The 19,772-nt window shown below is 43.2% G+C and overlaps 1 protein-coding gene across 1 annotated transcript in view; it reads right to left on the bottom strand.

The window, feature by feature from the left end:
• Nucleotides 1–19,772, bottom strand: part of ADCY2 (adenylate cyclase 2) — a 358,147-nt gene that overhangs the window by 25,457 nt on the left and 312,918 nt on the right. The window contains exons 17-18 of the mRNA XM_036280720.1: nt 14,310–14,429; nt 8,873–9,042 (exon numbers count right to left, since the gene is read on the bottom strand). Coding sequence (XP_036136613.1) covers nt 8,873–9,042; nt 14,310–14,429 — 290 coding nt within the window. The remainder of the gene's footprint in view (nt 1–8,872; nt 9,043–14,309; nt 14,430–19,772) is intronic.

Here is a 19,772-nt window from a genome sequence, read left to right on the forward strand (position 1 = left end):
CTGGCCCACTTCTCCTCACATCCAGGCAGACACCAGTATATTATCCCTGCTCAAGTTCTCACCATGCTGGCTGGGGTTTTATCCTCACTCGAGGACATTTTTGCATTTATCTTCAGATAAAGAGGGAGGAAGAGAGAGAGAAACATCAACGTGAAAGAAACACATCGACTGGCTGCCACCAACAAGACCCCAACCGGGGCCAGGGACTAACTGCAACCGAGGTACATGCCCTTAGTGGGAACTGAACCCGGTTCTCTCTGGTCTGCGGGCCAATGCTCTAACCGCTGAGCCAAACTGGCCAGGCCTGGGGCCCTCCATCTTTAACACATTTCAGGCAGTGATCGTCCACACATTCAAGTTGGCATGTATGGCTGTCAATTTTATGTGTCAACTTGAGTGGGCCACAGGGTGCCCAGCTATTTAGTCAAATATTACTCTGGGTGTTTCCGTAAGGATATTTTTTGGTTAAGGACAACATTTACATCGGTAGACTGAGTAAAGACAAGGTCTGCCACAATGTGGGGGGGCCTCATCCAATCAGCTGGAGGCTTACATAGTAGCAAAGGCTGATCTCCCTTTGAGTAAGAGATAATTCTCTCTTGCCTGACTGCCTCTGACCTGGAACATCGATTCCTCCTGGTGCTACAGCAGCCCCTGGCCTTCAGACTCAAACCAGGACACTGGCTTGGCAAAGTCTGGACTTGCCAAACCCCATAATTACATGAACCAATTCTGTGTGATAACCATATCTGTATCCCCTTTTGGTTCTGTTTTTCCTGAAAACCGTGACAAGTACAGCATGCAAGGACAAGTCTACTGCCATCCCCAGGATAGCCCTGCAGAAGTGGACAAGTAATGATGTCCCAGATATTTCTGTAAGTAGGACCTGAACACAAGTTGATTTTTTATGGACTCTGTGTCACATAAGCATCATAGGTTATATTTAATCAAGTATCAATATCACATAACCACTTTCTGCTTGTGAGTTGAAGCTGCTTTGAGACTTTCCAGTTTCCCCATGGAAGGTCCAAGGGCCATGAGAGAGTAACAGGAATGAGACTGTACCAAAGAGCTCAGGTGGGCTCTGAAGGAAGATGACCCAGGATGGCATCTTGGTCCCACCTTCTTAGTGAGCTGTGGGACCTGGGATTAACCCCTCGAAACCCACTTTCCTCATCTGCCACAGGGGGTGCCAGTACCTAATGTTCAGGCTGTTTCCATCACTAAATCAAATATTTATATACCTGGCTCAGAGCCTGGCACATAGGAAGTACCTGGCAGATGGCATTCACGACCTGTAGAATTAACTAGAGAGTGATGAGGGAGAGCCACAGATCGGGAAGGTAGAAACAAAGATATGCAAATGCTGATTGGTGACTATCATTAACAGAATGAAAGACCCAAGTGCAAAGGAAAAGTGGATTCCTGGAGAAATGAGCTGCCTAGTGTCCATGATTTAAGGGCTAGGACCTCAGAGAACTCTCCAGAAACTGGCTGTGCTTGCATTCAGACCTCTTTCCTCCCTACCAAGCCAGCTGTTTCTGGAAGAATCAGAGCCCATCAGCCATAAGGAGTATGCTGAAAGTACCATTCTCCTATCTCACTCATTCTGGTTTTAAGGAATGAAGCTCCCTTCAGCCCAGGGCAGCCATGTCTACAGCACAGTGGAGGGGTTCAGTGGAGAGGGTGTTCATAAACAGTGCTGACTGCAATGAATGTTAAACTCATTTTTTTTCCATATCGACTGTGTTGACGTGATCTTGAACAGTTAGTAAAAGTGGCGCAATACAGCCAACAGCCTAAGAAGCTGGAGCAGGCTGAGCTTCTAATTTTCATGTTGCTTCACTTTGCAATGCTAAGGGTCTGAGAAAGCAGCTATGCCACGCCCCTCTTCCAACCACCACCCCTAGGGGGTTTGGACTTCAACACATCTTCTTTAGGGGGACACAGTTTAACCATAATAATAATGTTAGCCATTTATATAAAAAAATAACAGCTAGTTGGGTATGAGGCCTCTTTCTTTCCCGCTCCCCTTTAAGTTATAAGAATCAACCCCACTTTGGATTTTTACCTGTGAGGGTTGTGCTATCACTGAGTTATGGGCTGGAGGAGACAGAGCTGATATAATTGAGAAAATTTCTAACTATGATTCTTAACTTGATGACAGTTCCAGCCAACATGTAACTAAATATGCTTTTTTTAATACCTAAAAATTGGACTCTGGGGATGTAGGTATCCAAATACAGCTGTAGCCACACACTAATTGACCCTGATGCTGTTCATAAGGCATGGATTCTGGCCCTCAGGTTTTGAGAGTCCAAAAGAGCAAAGAAACCCAACAACTTGGGTGGCAGATATGGAGGGATTACTTGGTGCACCAGCTTCTAACCTAAAGACAAACAGTTCCGGTGAGGTAAAAATGACATTTTCATTCTCATAAGAGATAAAGCAGTTCAGGCATATGGACACAAATATAATCTTTAACATTTTTTTTTTCTCAGTGAAATGAGCCTCTATATTTTAAGAAGAAAAGTACTACAAGATAGCTGGTTACTATTGTTTTGGTAACAGTAGATACGCTGAGGCAAAAGTGTAATACATATTTATATATGTCACACCTTTACCTACTCTTACACTGACACACTTAGGTTGTTTCCATGTCTTGGCTATTGTGAATTAGCTGCAGCAGACATGGGAGTGCAGATACCTCTTCGAGATCCTGATTTCAATTTCTATCGGCATATTCCAGCAGTGGTATTACAGGATCATATGGTAGTTATGTTTTTAATTTTTTTGAGGGACTTCCATGCTGTTTTCCACAGTGGCTGAAGCAATTTACATTCTCATCAACAATATACAAGGGATCCCTTTTCTCTACTTCCTTGTCAACACTGGATATCTCTTGTCTTTTTTATAATAGCCATCCTAACAAGTGTGAGGGGATATCTCACTGTGGTTTGGTTTGCATCTCCCTGATTAGTGATGCCGAGCATCTTTTCCTGTACCTGCTGACCATTTGTGTGCCTTCACTGCAAAAATGCTCCACGTGTCTTGCTCCCTCTAGTGGCAGAAATCTTAAGCTTGTATTCCTCCTCTCCATCCAACAGTGCATCAGGCCAAGTGCTGACAGCCTTCCTTTTGTTTCCCCCAACAAAACCTGATACTGTTCAAGTCCCCATATTTGGGCCAGCTTTCTGGGTGCTCACTAGCTGTCTGCCAAAGCTTGCTCTCTCTGCTGCTGCCATTGGGGGTGCACACAGGAAGCTGGCCACAGAGGGGGTGGGAGGGACAGCGCAGGGAGCAGTGGGGGTGCCCGTGCCAGTTGAGGGGATCCGTGGGAGAAGTGTTCCCAGTGGCTCATGGGCAGGCTGCTTGATGGAAGCCTCAATGCAGCTAGTGGAATCCCTTTAAATGCCTTTGGAGAGTCCCATCTGCCCCTCTCCAGCCTCTTCCTGACCCCTACTTGTAAAGCTTCTGATTTAGTATTCTTGGGGGTCAAGAGAAACGTGGGCCCCTTTGGTAGTATCCTGCACAGCTGGGGAAGCTTTGTGCTCACTCACACGCTCTTGTTTTCCCCTTCAGGAGAAGTCATGGGTGAGAGGATCTCTCTTGACCCTAAGCTGTGCCATCCTGGGGGAGAGATGATGTGAGTATTATCCTAAGCAAAACAAGCCAAACAGAGAAAGACAAGTATTGTGTGATCTCACTTATTTGTGGAATATAATGAACATAACAGTCTGAGGAATGGGGTAGTCCCAGAGATGTGGAATTGGGGTACAGACTAACAACCCCCAGAAGAGGGGGTGGGGGAGGAGAGTTAAACCACAGAACTTATGCATGTGTGCCTGGGCAATGGACATGGACAACAAATCTGGGGACAGGGCGGGGAGGGTAGGGGTGGGAGGTATCAGTGGGGGGAAAAGGAGAAACATCTGTAACAAAAATAAATTAATTAATTAAAAATAAATAAAATAAAAGAAGAGACTTCAAAGCAATTTCAGGTACTTTGGAATACGCTCAGGCTGTCTACCCCGGACGAAGTCTGCACAGCTCCCCTGCCTTGCTCCTGAGTGATTCTTTCCGCAGTTTTTCCCCAAGAGGTTCAGTGGGCTCATCATCCATCGATCCCAAGTTGGGGCACTGTCAAAATATGTCACAATATCCTGAAACCCAGCCATTGGGTTTTCTACGAGACACAGGAAGAATGGGGAAAGCAGAACAATTCCACATCAAAGTTGCTTAACTCACAGCTCTCAGTGGTATATGTCTGCCTGAGCGTCCCCATTGCTACCCTTGATGCCAAGCTGTTGCTAATCTGGAAGTTAACATTACGTAGAAATTGATACCAGCAATAATCCAGAGCTTCTGGATGCTGGACACCAGTATGACTGGTGCTGATTTAAACACCTTGTTTATATGCTGTCCTCAAAGTATCTATTTTATGAAGCTGAAGTGCTGAAACAGAGCTGGTTAGTCTGCGGGGCTCCTGGTGATCCCCTCTGTTCAAGCTCTCCACCCTCGACACCTTTTTAAAATTAAAGGCACATTTCTGGGTTGACATGAAATGATAACACTCATCCCTTGAGACTTTAGTTCTGCAAAAAAAAGCTTCCAGGAAAAATCTGACAAAGTCATGCAGACTCCGTAACAAGCAGTTGTCATGGGAAGTGTCTTTGATACAAACACAGCTTCCAGCAGTACCAATGGTCATCACCATCACCATCACCATGAAGAGCACTCAGTGTCCTCAAAGGCACTGGCTGAGGGCTTCTGGAGACAGTGTTATGGGACAGGAACTGAATCCTTACTGACCGATACAGCGAAACATCCTGTCCTCACAGGCACGGTGGAGGACTGCTGTAAATGCCCTTCTAAACTCCAGAGACTTCTGAGCTTCTGTCGCCATGAGGTGACTTAGACTCACACAGCGGCAGGTAATGTTAAGTACTGAAATGTTGCTGACCTCTATTCTCAGAGATTTATTTTCCAAATTTTTATATGACTTATAATCAATAATTGAAATGCAAATAAAAACTGTTAAAACAGCCCAGCTGGGGTAGCTCAGTGGTTGAGCATTGACCCATACACAGAGAAGTCGCCAGTTTGATTCCCGGTCAGGGCACATGCCCGGGTTGTGGGCCTGATCCCCAGTGGGGACTATGCAGGAGGCGGCCAATCGATGTTCTCTTTCATTAATGTTTCTATCTCTCTCTCCCTCTCCCTTCCTCTCTCTCTAAAAATCAATAAAGAAAAAACCTGTTAAAACATCTTTTAGAGATTTATATTCCTTTGCAAAGAAACAAAAAGAATCTGCTACAACTATATTCAACTACTATATTAGAATTGAAACTATTTTTTTGTCATGTTTATATCATACGTTGCATTTTTTTGCATATTTATTTATTTTCCCTTTTTACCCATCTTCCTTCCCCCACCCCCTTTGGCAACCATCAGCTTGTTCTCTGTATCTATGGGTCTGTTTCTGTTCGGTTTTGCATGTTCATTTGTTTTGTTTTTTAGATTCCACCTATAACTAAAATCATATGCTATTTATCTTTCTCTGTCTGGCTTATTTCACTTAGCGTAATTCATGTTGTCATGAATGGCAAGACTTCAAATTTTCAATAGCACACTCTCAAAGCAGCCTTCTTTCTTCTCCTGAAAAGTCGCTCTCCACATTCATGAATCTGTAAGAATATGTTTGATGTCACTTTCTGAATTATTCACCGATCTGGAGATTTTCTAGTGCATACTTCTCCTGTGTTCTTTGCTAACCCTGTTGGCCAAAAATGCCCTGTTGGTAGGTACTATCTTGGCTTGTCCACTATTAATGTCCAATGTGGTTTGAAAAAGGCCTCTGATACATGGCTCATGGTGAACTCACATATAGGATGACAACACTGTCCAAACTGTGTATTTCACAGATGGCTGGGCACTGCCTTGTATACAGAGTTGTCCTCTTCAAATATTCTCTTGACATTTAAAGGTATAAACAAAACTGATGCTGATCCTGGACAGACACATCTCCAAGGAGCCTCTTTCTTCAGGGAAGCAGGCGAGGGAACATTTCATTACAGCCAGTACCTCCAGGAGGACAGGCTGCTTCTACTCATTCACTCAAATGATGTTTGCTGAGCACCCACGTACACGATACCAGGCACGGTTTTAGGCACTGTGGACACTGTGGTGGTACTTGGTTCAGATCTGCTCTTTCCTTGATTCAAGAGTGTCTATTAAAGTCCTCAGTGTATGTACCATGCAAAAAGTGGGCAGACATCAGAGGAACCGATTTGTCCATAGGGGATACTCTCTACCTTTCCGGACGGGAGGGCTGTTCAGTCCTCAGGCACACCCAGGGGTGAAAGCAGAAGCTCATGGTAGGTCTACGGGAACGTTCAGTGCCAATGAGGGGCCAGTCTGGAGGCTGGGGTGGGCAGCAAGGACACTGACTGCCACACAGGCCAAAACAGTTCCCAGAAAGAAGACCGGGGCAAGAACTAGAACACCAGGAATGAAAAATGTTTGGGGGCGGGAAGTTGTGACCAGAACTGGGTCAGATAAAAAAATGACCAAGTATGTGACTTCAATGGCACAGAATCCATAGGTCATTAAAGAAGTTGCTGCCTGGCACCCCTTAAGCAGTTCCCTCCTTGAAGGGCAACCCTTGCTTCAGACTTAGGGATGTCGACTCTCAAGGCACTAACCCAATTGGGATTCTAGTCCTGGTTTTGTATCTGAAAGAGTTATGTCAGCATCAACAAACCAGATACAGGATGACGAAACTTTATCAGTCATTTGATTGGGGGATCTCTTGAATCTCAGCAGAGAAAGATAACATTGAAATGAACGTGTTTTGGCTTTGGCATGCATTGTGGGGTTGTATCAGACACACACAGAGGCTAAGAAGTCAGGAGGGAATTCTAAACATCCACTCCTAGGAGTTTCTCACATGGGGTGAGTTTTAAACTGACATTAGAGAAAATCTGAAATTAGGCCAGTAATATTTCTCTCTCAGCAGAAGGATGCTCTGGGAGTACACTGGCGGCTCCTGCAGGAATCGGGTCTGGAAGGACCAGATCCTTAATGTCCAGGTTAGGAACAGGGAGCCAGGTGTGCCCCCCCTGGAGAGGATGCTGGCTCACTGTCGGAAGAAGCAATGGCAGGCCCCTGGGGCTGTCATGTCAGCCCTCCCTAGCTGTAAGGCTGTTATCGAGACAAAACCAAGAGAACAAACACAAAGGAGCTTGAATAAAACCAAAGGTCTCTGAAAGTAAAAACTCCTGTTCTTCCACCAAATTGCTGTTCTCCTGCTGCCAGGGTTCTACAGGTACTGTCTCTCTCAGGTCCCAGAAGTACATCTCAGCCATCAGTAACTTGTAATCTAATTTCTGCCTTCGCTATGGCTGTGTGGCGCAGTTAGGACCTTTAAATTTAATAAAGGGAAATTTAGCGTTGTCGTCAGCTGTGCATAAAAATCAGTAATGCCGCATTTACTTAGGGATTCGATACAGGCTCTCTGAATATGGTACAGAAATATTAAGCATGTTTGGTGGGCGAGTTGGAGAATTTATTGGGAAATTAACTTCTGATTTCATTCTCATCTTGGCTAAGGAATCATAAAATTTCCTTAACACAATTATACATTTGTTGCAACTCCACTCCCCTAAGCTTGATTACAGATTATTAGGATTTCATGGTGTGGAGGGTGATGGAAATGAAATTAAGTGGAGAGAATGACTTGCTGTTGTGTTTCTGAAAGTATTCTTATTGGTAAGACACGTTTACACAGTGTTCTTGGCCCTGGGCCTCCAAAGCAGAAGTATATGGCCATGTACTGTCTGCACACACCATCTTTCTGGAGCAACGAATCTGTGCAAATACTCAAGGTGTTGCTTTTATATTAAAGGGAATAGAGAAATATTATGGAGGATTATGCAACATGCTCATGGAAGAAAGGTGAAGCATGGTGGATCTAGAAAGAAACCTAGCACTTGAGGTAAAACCTTGTTTTATGATTAAAATGTGAGATGGAGGATATCACAGTGATTAAATCATTTTTTTTCTCTCAAGCAGGGAATAAGTATTATAAGCTTATGGAAGTAATTTGATCACAGGAAACCTTGTATAAACCCCACTGAGTGTCTGAGGACCATTCTCTCAGCATCTAGTCCTAAGTCATATCTTTTCTTGGAAGTCAGTTTCTTCACAGAAGGAAAATTGCCACAGCGAGAGTAGTACTACCTCCATACTAGGGTGTTTTAGGAACTTTCCCATAAGAAATTTAGCACTATAGCTTGTGAATGTATATCCACTTAGTTTCCAGTACTTTTGTGTATGTTGATTCGGTTGTTCTGGACTGGGGAGCGGGAACATTTTGCCTTGCAGATTATATTTGGCAATGTCTGGAGGCATTTTTGGTTTTTATGGCTTTGGGGGAGATGCCAGACATGGCTTTGTGTCTGGCATCTAGTAGGTAGAGGCCAGGGACGCTGCTAAATATCCCACAATGCACAGAAAAGTCCCTTTAATAGAAAATTATTCAGCCACCCCCATGAAAACTATTGATATTATCCGGAAAAATATCAATAATGCTGAAGGTGCGAAACCCTAGATTACGCTTATAAATATAGTGCAGATTATAGCACAATTGTATTTCTAAACGACTTCATATCTTCTGTTCATGATAATACATATTCCGTGTAATGTGTAATAAAAACACACATCACCCTTCTGAACCATTGCGTCAAAGAAACTCCCAAACAATGATTTCCAATTACAATGTTATTGTTAACTTGCGTTTACTCAACACACTCGCTTTGTTGACATCCCATGAAAGAACTAAAGTAAGGAGAAAAAAGAGGAAGCAGGTTACCTCTCAAACAAGACCTGGCTGTAGTCGTCCAGGACGTGGGCGTGAGTGTGGAGAAAGATGATGTTGTAGCCCACCAGCGCCGCCATCATGATCAACATTTTCAACTCGTAATTCACCCGCAGGAAAACCGAGCAGGATATCAACCCCAGGATGCAGCTGTATATAAAGTACTAAAACAGGAAAATAGGTTGGATCAGTACCTACGATCTCTTCTGAGAAAGCTGAAATGACAGTTCAGATTGGGGACCATCAACAAGCTCACTGGTCAACTTACAAATTTGCTGTAAAAGCAAATGCCCTTTCTCCTCTGATGCATCAGTCAACGCCGGCACACATTTGCCTGGGAAAGCACTCGTGACATGGCTGGCTGACCCAGCTTAGCATGTTTAATAAAAATAATCATGCACATTGCCTGATAGAAATAATTCTAAAAAAGTCTATATTGAAGACATGTCATTATAAGCCAATGTCATTTGCTTCTTGAAAATAAAAATACATGTACAGATTTTTTAAAAGTTATAAAGCATAGACTCTTTTTGGCCTTTTGACTGTTTAATTCATTATGTGGATATACATCGTAACAGGTAGCTCTGTTAAAAGGATAAGAAGAATGTAGACATTTTATTAAAAGAGACATTGTGTGTCAGATGGATTATTTAAAACAGAAGGGATTTTGAAAACTAAAGCCCTTGACCAGGGTGAATCACTAATACCCTGGAAGTGGATGGGAAGAACCAGGTGTGAAGGAGAAGCAGGCACCTGGCTTTCATTTAGTCCGTTAGAAGCAGGGCAGGCCAGCCAGCGTTGGCAATGTTCTCACTGTTGACCACAATGGACATCCCTGAGTCCGGGTGCCCTGTTTCTACCCTACTTCACTCATTAGCTGACTGACGTTCGGTCAGTGATCTAATGTGCCTGTGCCACAGTGTCTTCACCTGTAACATGCGTCCTCCTCGTAGGTCACTGAGAACAGGTAAAGCTTGGAGCCCAGAGCCCTGGAAGCAGTTGCCAAGCTCACAAAGCCTTTTTTTTTTTTTTTTTTTTTTTGGCTAACATGGTGTTTTTATGAACAAGGAGTTTTGCTACTATATTATCATTCCTGGAACAGAACTAGCACTAAAGAAGTTTAATGATTTTAATAAAACATAGATCTGATTGATGTCTGATAAACCCTGTCTTTAAAAAATAGCCTACATTGTAAGCTACTCCATCTTAGTTTCATTATATGAACTAAGCCATTTATAAACTGCTTATTTTTGTCAGTCTAGCTCTTGCTTTTATTTCCCCAGCTGAGGTCATCCACAATAAGCTGTCTGGAAGGCTACTGATATTAAATGCTCATCAGTCCTTTTCCCGGGGAAGAAAGGAGAGTTAACAATGCCATGGTCATCCAACATGCTTCCTTCTCTTGTAGATTCTGCTGTTAGGATTTTAAACTGGGCTCTTTGCAAGGTTTGGTTTTAAAAATGATTCTGCTGCTAAAATTAGGTTGAAAACCATTGTTAGAATGATGGTTATCAGCCAGTTCAGCCCAATCAAATGAAAAGCAGAAGAAGCCACTTATGTGAACGTGTGTGTCAGTGTGTGCATGGAAGTTTTTTGGGGGGGGGGCGGGGGGTGCAGATAGGATTGTAAAGGTTTTCTGCAATACCCTTAGTTTGAAATATGAGCCAGCCAATACCTATGCAAATCTGCCTATGTTTTCACATTTTAAAATTCATTCTGAGGCTTTTAAAAAGCTTTTACATTTCAGGAATAGCTACAAAAATACATACGTTAACGGAAAGGGGGCTCTCAGTCCATTTTCTGTTAAAAACGCCATTCGAGAACTCTTGAAAGCCATGCACAAGATATTCTGAGACTTAATTAAAGGCAGGCTGGGACCCTGGAGAGAGCCACGGAAGGCTGTGTGAGTGAGGGACACGACTCTGGAAGGTCAGGTGGGCGCCCTGAAGGTGGCATCTCTCCTGCATCAGGCAGGCCGGCCGGAGGAGTGCCAGTCGGTCAGGAGGTGCGGCTTCACGCTCTGCAGCTGACTTCTATTAGGGTCCAAGTCTTAGTAACCGTAGTTTTATGTAGTTTGGATACAGTTAATATAACTATTAGTTAACAGTTGTATTATTATTTATTAATATTTAAGTTAGTAATTATTAATGTTTTAATTACTAAATACCATATTAATACTAGCTTATATTTGACCCCCTTCACCCTTTATTAACCCCTCACCTCCCTTCCCTCTGGTAACCACCATACTATTGTCTATGTCTATCTGTTTTTGTTTGTTAAATAAAATAAATAGAAAATATTAATTAATATTAAGTTAACTAAGTGAATATAGTAGTTAATATAGTTATTAGCACTTTTGATATAGTAAATCAATGAAATTAACTTGCATTTTAATACCAAAGAAATAGCCACCGGCACCTTGGGTAATTTACTTACGTCTCCCTTGGCCTCAGTTTCCTCACCTGGAAAATGGAAATTTTAATAATATCTACCTCACAGGGTATTTTTCTGATGAAATGCTATACATGTAGAGTACAGGGTACCAAATGGCAAAGATCCTTTAAGATTGATTTTGTTGAATATTTTAAAATTACTTCTTTTTCTGCTACAGAAATTATGTATCTGATGTGCAAAATTAGGAAATATATAAAATACACATATAAAAATAAGGGTCAATGCCCAGCTGGTGTGGCTCAGTGGTCGACTCATCACCAAGAGGTCGTCAGTTTGGTTCCTGGTCAGGGCACATGCCCAGGCTGTTGGTCAAATCCCCAGTGAGGGGCATGAAGAAGGCAGCTAATAGATGTTATTTCTCATCAATGTTTCTATTTCTCTCTCTCCCTTCCTCTCTCTCTCAAATCAATAAAGAAAAAAAAAGTAAGGGTCTCCTATTATCTCCAACATCTAACTTGAGCCTAGTAATTATTTTGTCTATATCTTTCCAGCCCCACTTTTTGCTACTCATTATTGGAACTATTTTTTTTTTTTTAATAAAATTGGGATTATACTGTTTTGGTTGTTTTTATTTTTTTTTTATTTATCCTCACCCGAGGACATTTTTCCATTTTCCGTACAGACAGAGTGGGAGGGAGGGAGAGGAAGAGAGAGAAAGAGAAACATCCATGTGAAAGGGACACATCGAGTGGCTGCCACCCGCACGACCAACCAGGGCCGGGGACAAACTGCAACTGAGGTACATGCCCTTAGCGGGAACCGAACCCGGGTCTCTCCGGACCGCAGGTGGACGCTCTAACCGCTGAGCCAAACTGGCCAGGGCCTGTTTTGGTTGTTTTTAAAAGATACTTTTCAATGAACAACTTATCATAAATAAATATTTCTGTATCATTAAATATTTTTATATCTTTTGTATTGGCTGGATATAACTTAAAACAGGATTTATTTAAACAAATTATTTTAACTATCAGATGGTTTGCTTTCTTGTACTTTCTTGTTTATTGTTGATGTTATGTAAATACTTGGACAAATACCTTGTAGCTGTCTTTGCACCTATAAATTAATTTCCAATCTTAGTATTGCAGGGTAAAAGCTATGTCTATGTTTGTGCTTTTTGATGTCTGTTATAAGTTACCACTAAGAAGTTATATCACTTTGTTCCACCCACAGCAGCGAAGGTGGTACTCCCCACTCCCTTGTCCACCTCAGATATCACAGAAGATCGGGTATGAGAGGAATAAGACATACTTTGCCCACTTCCACAAAACGGCTTTCCTAATGTTCCTAAAAACCGATTAGGGGAAGGCTGGAGAGTTCCCGGGCTCCTCGGGGACTCCGGAGCTTGGGAGTGAACAGAGCAGCTCTGTGCAGCCAGCTGGTGAGTGGGCGGGACCTCCCTGGCCACGCTCACCCTGACCCTCTCCCTGGGGACTTATTGGAACAATTATGGCCTGTTGACTAAGTGTGGCTTAGATTTTGAAGAGTTTATTGTGTATTTTTTTTCAAGATGAATAAATGTTACCTTTCCCCATCTTGGGTTTTTAATGATTTGCTTTTTTTTGAAAATAATATACCATACAGATTGACTTACCTACATGAAATTCAGAATGTTCACCTTATTGCCTTTAATGGTGGGTTGGTCTATCCACAAATGTTGGATGGAGAGGTTTAAAATAATGCTTTGTGAGCTATGCTTTCCTTTCCTATGAAAATGCATCTTAAACTTCAAGTAGCGACCTTGTGAATGTTGCATGAGGACAGCTTGGAGGCGCTCTCCCTCCAGTGTCCTACGGACTGGGTGTGCTAACGCCATCCATTCAAGGATGCATAGTGAGGTCACAGCCAATAAATCACCATGAGACCTGTCTCTTACCATTCACATAACTCATATAGAAAACATGGTGTTTCATCCTCATGGGGGTTTAATGCCTCAAATGAAGGCCAGGACCCCTTGGATAAGGGACAAAACTTATGGCATCTTCTTTTCCCGAGCCCACAGGGACATTCCTAGGGACCCCAATCAGTTTGCTTCTGAAATAGCCCTGGCCTCCAACGAACAGCAGAGGCCCCACTCTCTGCACGCAGAGCCGTGAGCATCTCAGGAAACTGAAATGGCAAGATGGGAAAAAGCACCAACGCCGATTGTCAGTAGACAAGTCAGTGAAGGAAGAAGGAGGCAAAGAAATCCCCTTTATCGCCATTGCTAAGGGGGTTAAAAAATTGATAAGACATTTAAAAAATACTCATGTTAAGTGACCAATTTCAGTCCCCCAAATAGTCCATTTAGCACCCTCAAAACAGACAAAAACTAATTGTTAATAATTTATGCTACTTTAGATGATCATTCATAAAATGAAAAAGAGAGTATTAAGGTCCATTTTTATTGCATCAACAGTTCATAGAAAAAGGGTATTAAGCAGTAAATAACTGATATATGTCTTTTCACTTAACACACTTCCATCTAAGCCTTTTTGGACATTGGTTAAAATGAGTCTGCTTATAAGGATTATTTTAGAATCTAATCGCTGGGCAGTATTAGCAGCACGAGGAGAGGGAGGAATAGGAGATGTGGTCCTGGCCTCGGAGCGTCAGGGAGCCGACACTCATTCACCAGAACAATTCACAAAATCCACGAGCAAGGAATCCAGACCTTCAGTGACGTGTAATTGAATGTCGAATGCTGGGATACATGCCATAAAATGTAGCAGTTAAGAGAATAGGCAGGAGTCAGCTGTGAGACCATCGAAATGACTGAGTGGTTTTGTACATGTGCCTGACAGGTGCCAGACAGGACTTCTCTTTTGAAAAGCTGACGGTTTTTGGGTGGTCAGGACCTACTCAGGTATTGACACCAAAGAAGAAAAGTGAAGCCTAGGATGGGTGAGAAAGTGGAGGTCATAACATTAAATAAATGAAAAACAACACAAGCCACCCAGAAAAAGAATAAATGCCGCGATGATGAGTAAAATGCTCTTACCGGAAGGAAAAACAAGTTTTGCGCACGGAGAATCGCTGCCTGATTAACTGAGGCAGAAAGACTCATGTTTGAGGCATTGCTAGTGGGAGGGATCATTTCCTCTGAGTCACTCAGGAAAAACTGCAAAGAAAACGTTTATTTTCCAATGAATTAGTGCAAAGGAGATGGAAAAGTTAGCAGGCAGGGCTAACTCTGTTAGTGCCTGTGTTCCATCCACACAGCGAGCAGGACAACGTGGGCATCCCAGTGTCTCTGCATCAGATGCTACAGCTTCATCTGCTTTTAAAGCTTTGAGAGTGTCTACTGAATAAGTAAGTATTCATCATTGTGCCAAATGCTTAATAGTGAGTTACAGAACTGGAGGATTGATGTTAAAGAACATACAAGCAACTCTGTTAAATATTAAATTAAAAAGGTACGAAGCCCAGGGCAGAGGGCTTGGTTAGAATTACATTTGAGGTTGACATCACCACGATGATGGACACGCAACTCTCCACCCCCAAATCAGAACCTTCCGAATATGTTTGTGGCATCTTCAGCACCTTGGTTCAAACATTCACCCAGTCAGTGGAGTTTTATGAGTCTTTGACTTTAAGAAAAAAATTAATTTTATGGGCAAAATGCAACAACTGGTATCAACATCTTATTATTTGTGAGCGCTTGGCAGCGCAGGGTCACGGGGGATTAAAATTCAGAAGATGGATGCTCTTAGCACTGTTGAGAAAAGGGTCTTCTTTTCTTTTCTTTTTTTTTTAAAGGTAATCCTGAGCAAATGAAGATGATTAGTACTTATGTAATGGTCACCAATATCAGCCCCTGGAAGGGCAGTGTCAACCTGTTAGTAAGAGAAATTTAATCTCTGTGTATATGTGTCTCTGTCTCTCTTTTCCTTTTTCTGTTTCTCTTTCTCCCTGTCTCTGTATCTCTCTGTTTCTCTGTCTCTCCATTTATCTCTGTTTCTGTCTCTTTTCAGAGAAGCTATAGGCAGCCTGTCTGAATGACAAAGGATCACTTTCTGTACCATGGCTGCAGGTCAGAGGAACATTTAGTCAAGACAACCTAGAGAATGAACTGGGCCAGTTTCCCTTTACTGGAAGAAATTCATTTCAGCTGTAAAACTAGGTGGTGTTTTCTGCCTAGTGCTAGCCATCCATATTCAAGGTTTGAAAAGGAAAAATTACCTGTACAGTTTTTTTTTTTGGTTGCTTTCTTCTTTTAATTTATTTCATTTGATGGCAGAGTTCTTGCCAAATGCTTCTAATTTATTTGGGTAGACAGAGGCATTTATTTACTCTATTCTTATTTCTCCTCAGATTCCAAAAATGATACCAAATAATGTTTCTACCCATTATATCATTTGATAAAATCAAAATGCTGATTTGAAAAGTCAAAGAAATGTAGTACATTTCTTTATTCACCACTAAAGAATGTGTCAAAAATGTCACAACCCATGGTTGAACTATAAATGTGCTAATTTTTTGGACAAAGTTATATCAGAAAAAATTGGACAGCATAATGGCTTGACAAACAGAGGGCTCCAAAATGTTAAAATTTAGATTTGACAGATCTCAAATAAAACTGATTTAAATACTAAAAAATAAAGAAATGGCAAATAGAAGAAACTCCATAGTTATTCCCTAATAAGGAACAATTATTTCCTTTCTGTACCAAATGTTGACTTTCATACTGTTTTATGATGATTCTTTGAAATAAATAGAAGAGGAGTTGTGTTGAAAAAGAACCACCAATTCCAGGGCCCCAAGTATCAAGGAAAATGCCATTTCTCCTGCACTGGTGGGGAAAACACCTGCTTGGGGGTTCTGATTTCTTCTCCCTCTCCACCACGGGGCACAGAAAAAGTAATCGTGCTTAGTCCTGGCCGCACAGCCTGAACTCTACAGAAGGGAGCTCAGGACATGGAGCAAAACTTTATTTCCTTTCTTTCTCAAAGATCATCCATCATAGTTTTAGCGAGTCTTCCACAGACTTCTCTATCTCACTTGGCAATAAACTCCTTCCTTTGTGAGGGAAAAAAGTGGCCCTGGAAGACGTATTTCTGGTACTGAAGATGTATTTCTTCTCTCCAAAGGGATCACAGTTACTGTAAAACAAATATCCTAAATGCTCAGCTCATCAAACATTTAGACAGTGACCGAACTGCCCGTCAATCATTACTAATTATCCGATGTGAAACACTTCCAAATCAGATTTGTTTCCCACTTAGATTCTGTCGTTTAACAATTAAGTGATAAATCCTGGTTTTATAAGGTCAAACTGGATTTTACAAAAATAAATGGTTGCTTTCTCGAAGGGCTGTGTGCTTACCTGTCCATTCATTCATTCTTTCATTCAGTAACTATTAGGTAGCCACCCCTTATAAGAAAGGAACTGTCCCAAGTGTGTGACATCCTGTTAAATGTCTTGTTCTCCTAGCTTCTATGTGCTGCCTGCCAATGGGGAACATGGGGAAGGTGGCTCTCAGCAAGTGTGTTTTGTTGGCTCTGTGTCTGTACAGGTGAGGGAACACACTCTTGAGGGATAAGAATGCTTAATTATAAGGGGACTGTGGCAATCACCCCTTGTGGGGTCAGCTAAAAACACCTGTGTCTGTTCAAGTTGCTCAGACCTGTGGTCCCGTGTTTGGTCCCAGTGCCTTCACGGCAGAGGTTACTTCTGCACCAGCTGTCTCCTGCAGCTTTCATTTCCAAAGCCTCTCTGAGCCTGCTGGTTGCTCTCTGGATCTGGGAGCAGTGGGGCGAAAGCACACTTGCACGTTACCAAGGGGAACATGAAAAATGCATTTTTGGAAATGCACTCATGTTTCTACAGGCTCTCACCCCTCCCTTTGCTTGGCCTCTGTGTCCTTCTTGTTCCCCTGCAAGTTTTCACACCCTTGCAATAACCATAGTGTTTCCTGTGCAGCAAGGTTAAGTATCCTAACAAGCTAATACACATGTGGACAGACTTCCAGGAAAGCCCCTCCTTTCTCAGTCCTAGCTCATCTCACGTCCCCCACCCTGTGCCCTGGCAACAGCTCTGGAGCCACAGTGAAAACCCTCTCAGGTCCTCACGCAGGAAGCCCGGGGGTCGGGGCTCCTCCTGAGCATATGCCTCAGGCTGACTGACTACTTGGGTTCTTGCATTTTATTTATTTATTTTTTTAATCCTCACCCAAGGACATTTTCCCACATTTTATTCAGATAGAGTGGGAGAGAAAGAGAGAGCAAGAGAAGCATCGGCATGAAAGAGACACATCGAGTGGTTGCCACCCAAATGACCCAACCAGGGCCAGGGACAAACTGCAACCGAGGTACGTGTCCTTAGCGGGAACTGAACCCGGGTCTCTCTGGACCACAGGCCAATGCTCTAACCGCTGAGCCAAACCGGCCAGGGCTGGGTTCTTGCATTTTAAAGTTGTTCCAAAGCAGGATAGTTCTAGGGGGAATTACTGGTGGTCCTGACATAGCACCGTTTTCCTGCTGACGGTCAGTCTTGATCAACTCTTGTTGGAATAAATGATGTCATGGTCCACATATGCCTTAGACCTAGAAGATGAGGTCCCCGCCTGGGGGGAGGTCTCAGCCTGCCTGGAGTAGAAAGACTGGCCTCAGGAGCTGTGTAGGTCCAGGAGGAGAGGAGAATAGCTGGTCACTCACTGATTTTACATAGGAGCAAGAGGGGGCCCAGGATGGTGCAGTTTCCAAGGTGAACTTGACACATGCTGATAACTTCACATAGGAACAAAGACCAAGGGCCAGGAGGCCCTAGGGCAGCCCAGGGGCAGTGTGGGCTTGACTGCTGCTCCCTCTCCCCAGCAGTTCCAACTGTCTACAGGGGTAGGCCTCTCAGTGAGCTGACCTCCGAGACTATGCAGGGGTAGAGGGCATACCTCTCACTGGCCTGTGTCAGATGAGGCCCACATTAGGGCCCATTCTCATGTCCTTTCTCAGGGGAGCTTCCAAAAGGAGTTGGGGGCATGTGGTCAGGTGAAGTGTGGCAAGGCAGCATGCCTGACCTCTAGTTGACCATGTGGGAAGATACCCAAGAATCCGAACACATAATAATCCATATAGCCACCTCCTGACAGGGCAGGAAGTGGGAGGAACAGGGCAAGCTGCGGCGTCTCTTTGACACCCCCTTTGCAGGTGTCCTGAAGATCGACTTTGAATCAGAGTGAAGCAGATGAAGAGGCTATCCTGACCCTGCAGCCAGCACCCCAGCCCTTCTGGCTTCCAGGTGGCATCACCCTCACCTGAATCTCCAGGTGAGAGTCGGGAGAAGCTATTCATTCTATAACGTTGAGAGCTGAACCCAAGTAAACATTCAAGACCTTATCTACTTTTCCAGCTTTATATTTTACTACTTCTTAATACAAATGGCTGCCCTGTTTCTAGTCCTGGACGCCAAATACTTCCTCTCTTCCTCATCTCTCCTCTATCATCTCCTGAACTCCTTCTACCCATCCCTTACAACTCCGTCCAGCAGGCGCTGCTGTCCCTTCCCCTGCCCCCTCTCTACACGCCTCTACTGTGGCCCTCAGGTTCTCTCTAACGGTTTCCCTGCTGTCCGTCTCCTAGACTCCACCATGAATGTCTGGAGGGCAGAGAACGCTCTTTGTGTTCTGCACATCAACAATGTACCAGGCACATATTTATGCTCAATAAATATGTTTTTGATTGAATGAATGTTGTCCCATTTATAAAAACAATATCCTATCATTTAATAGGAGCAAGAGGGGGCCCAGGATGGTGATAAACTCTATCTTCTCAACCTCATTTTATGCTTCTGGGAGGCAAGGACTACACCCCATGGTTCCCCGCAGTTCCAATAACTAGCAAATCATCCAACACTCAAAATATTATTATGCTTTATAGTTGAGATGGTGATGTCAAAATAATGATAAGGATGTGTGTCAATGTGCATTGATTACCTACCTGCCTATTTTTAAGAATATACCAGTAATGACAATATCAATAGAATAAGAGCCACCATTGCTTGAATATTTACAAAGTGCCTGGTGCCATCCTAAGCGTGGTGGTAACATCCGCTCACTCACCCTAAAAGCCACCTTGACAGCAAGGTGTCAGTTATCATTTTAGAGAACTGGAAATGCAACCCGTGGACGTTTAATAAAACACAGCTGGTACGGTGAGAGCTGATGTTTGAAATCAGGCCGCTTACACTCCAGAGAAGGACACCTCTGTCACTGCACTGTCCTTAACTTGATGGTTCTGTTACCCCTCGGTGTTCTCCGCTGACATTCAGTGTCATCGCTATGCCGGACAGCCACAAGGAGCAGGGAGGTCTGAACTGCGGGGAGGAGCCCCTCTCTCCGGCGGCTCCCAGGGAAAGCATCCTGTTTCTTACAGAGGCTGATGCTGCAACAGTTGGATGTTGACTTTAATAGGCAATGATTGGTGTTGCCAAAGGAGCTATAGGCAAGGTTTGAAAATCCTACTGAGA

Source organism: Molossus molossus, unplaced genomic scaffold (assembly GCF_014108415.1).
Source record: "Molossus molossus isolate mMolMol1 unplaced genomic scaffold, mMolMol1.p scaffold_m16_p_3, whole genome shotgun sequence".
NCBI lineage: Eukaryota > Metazoa > Chordata > Mammalia > Chiroptera > Molossidae > Molossus > Molossus molossus.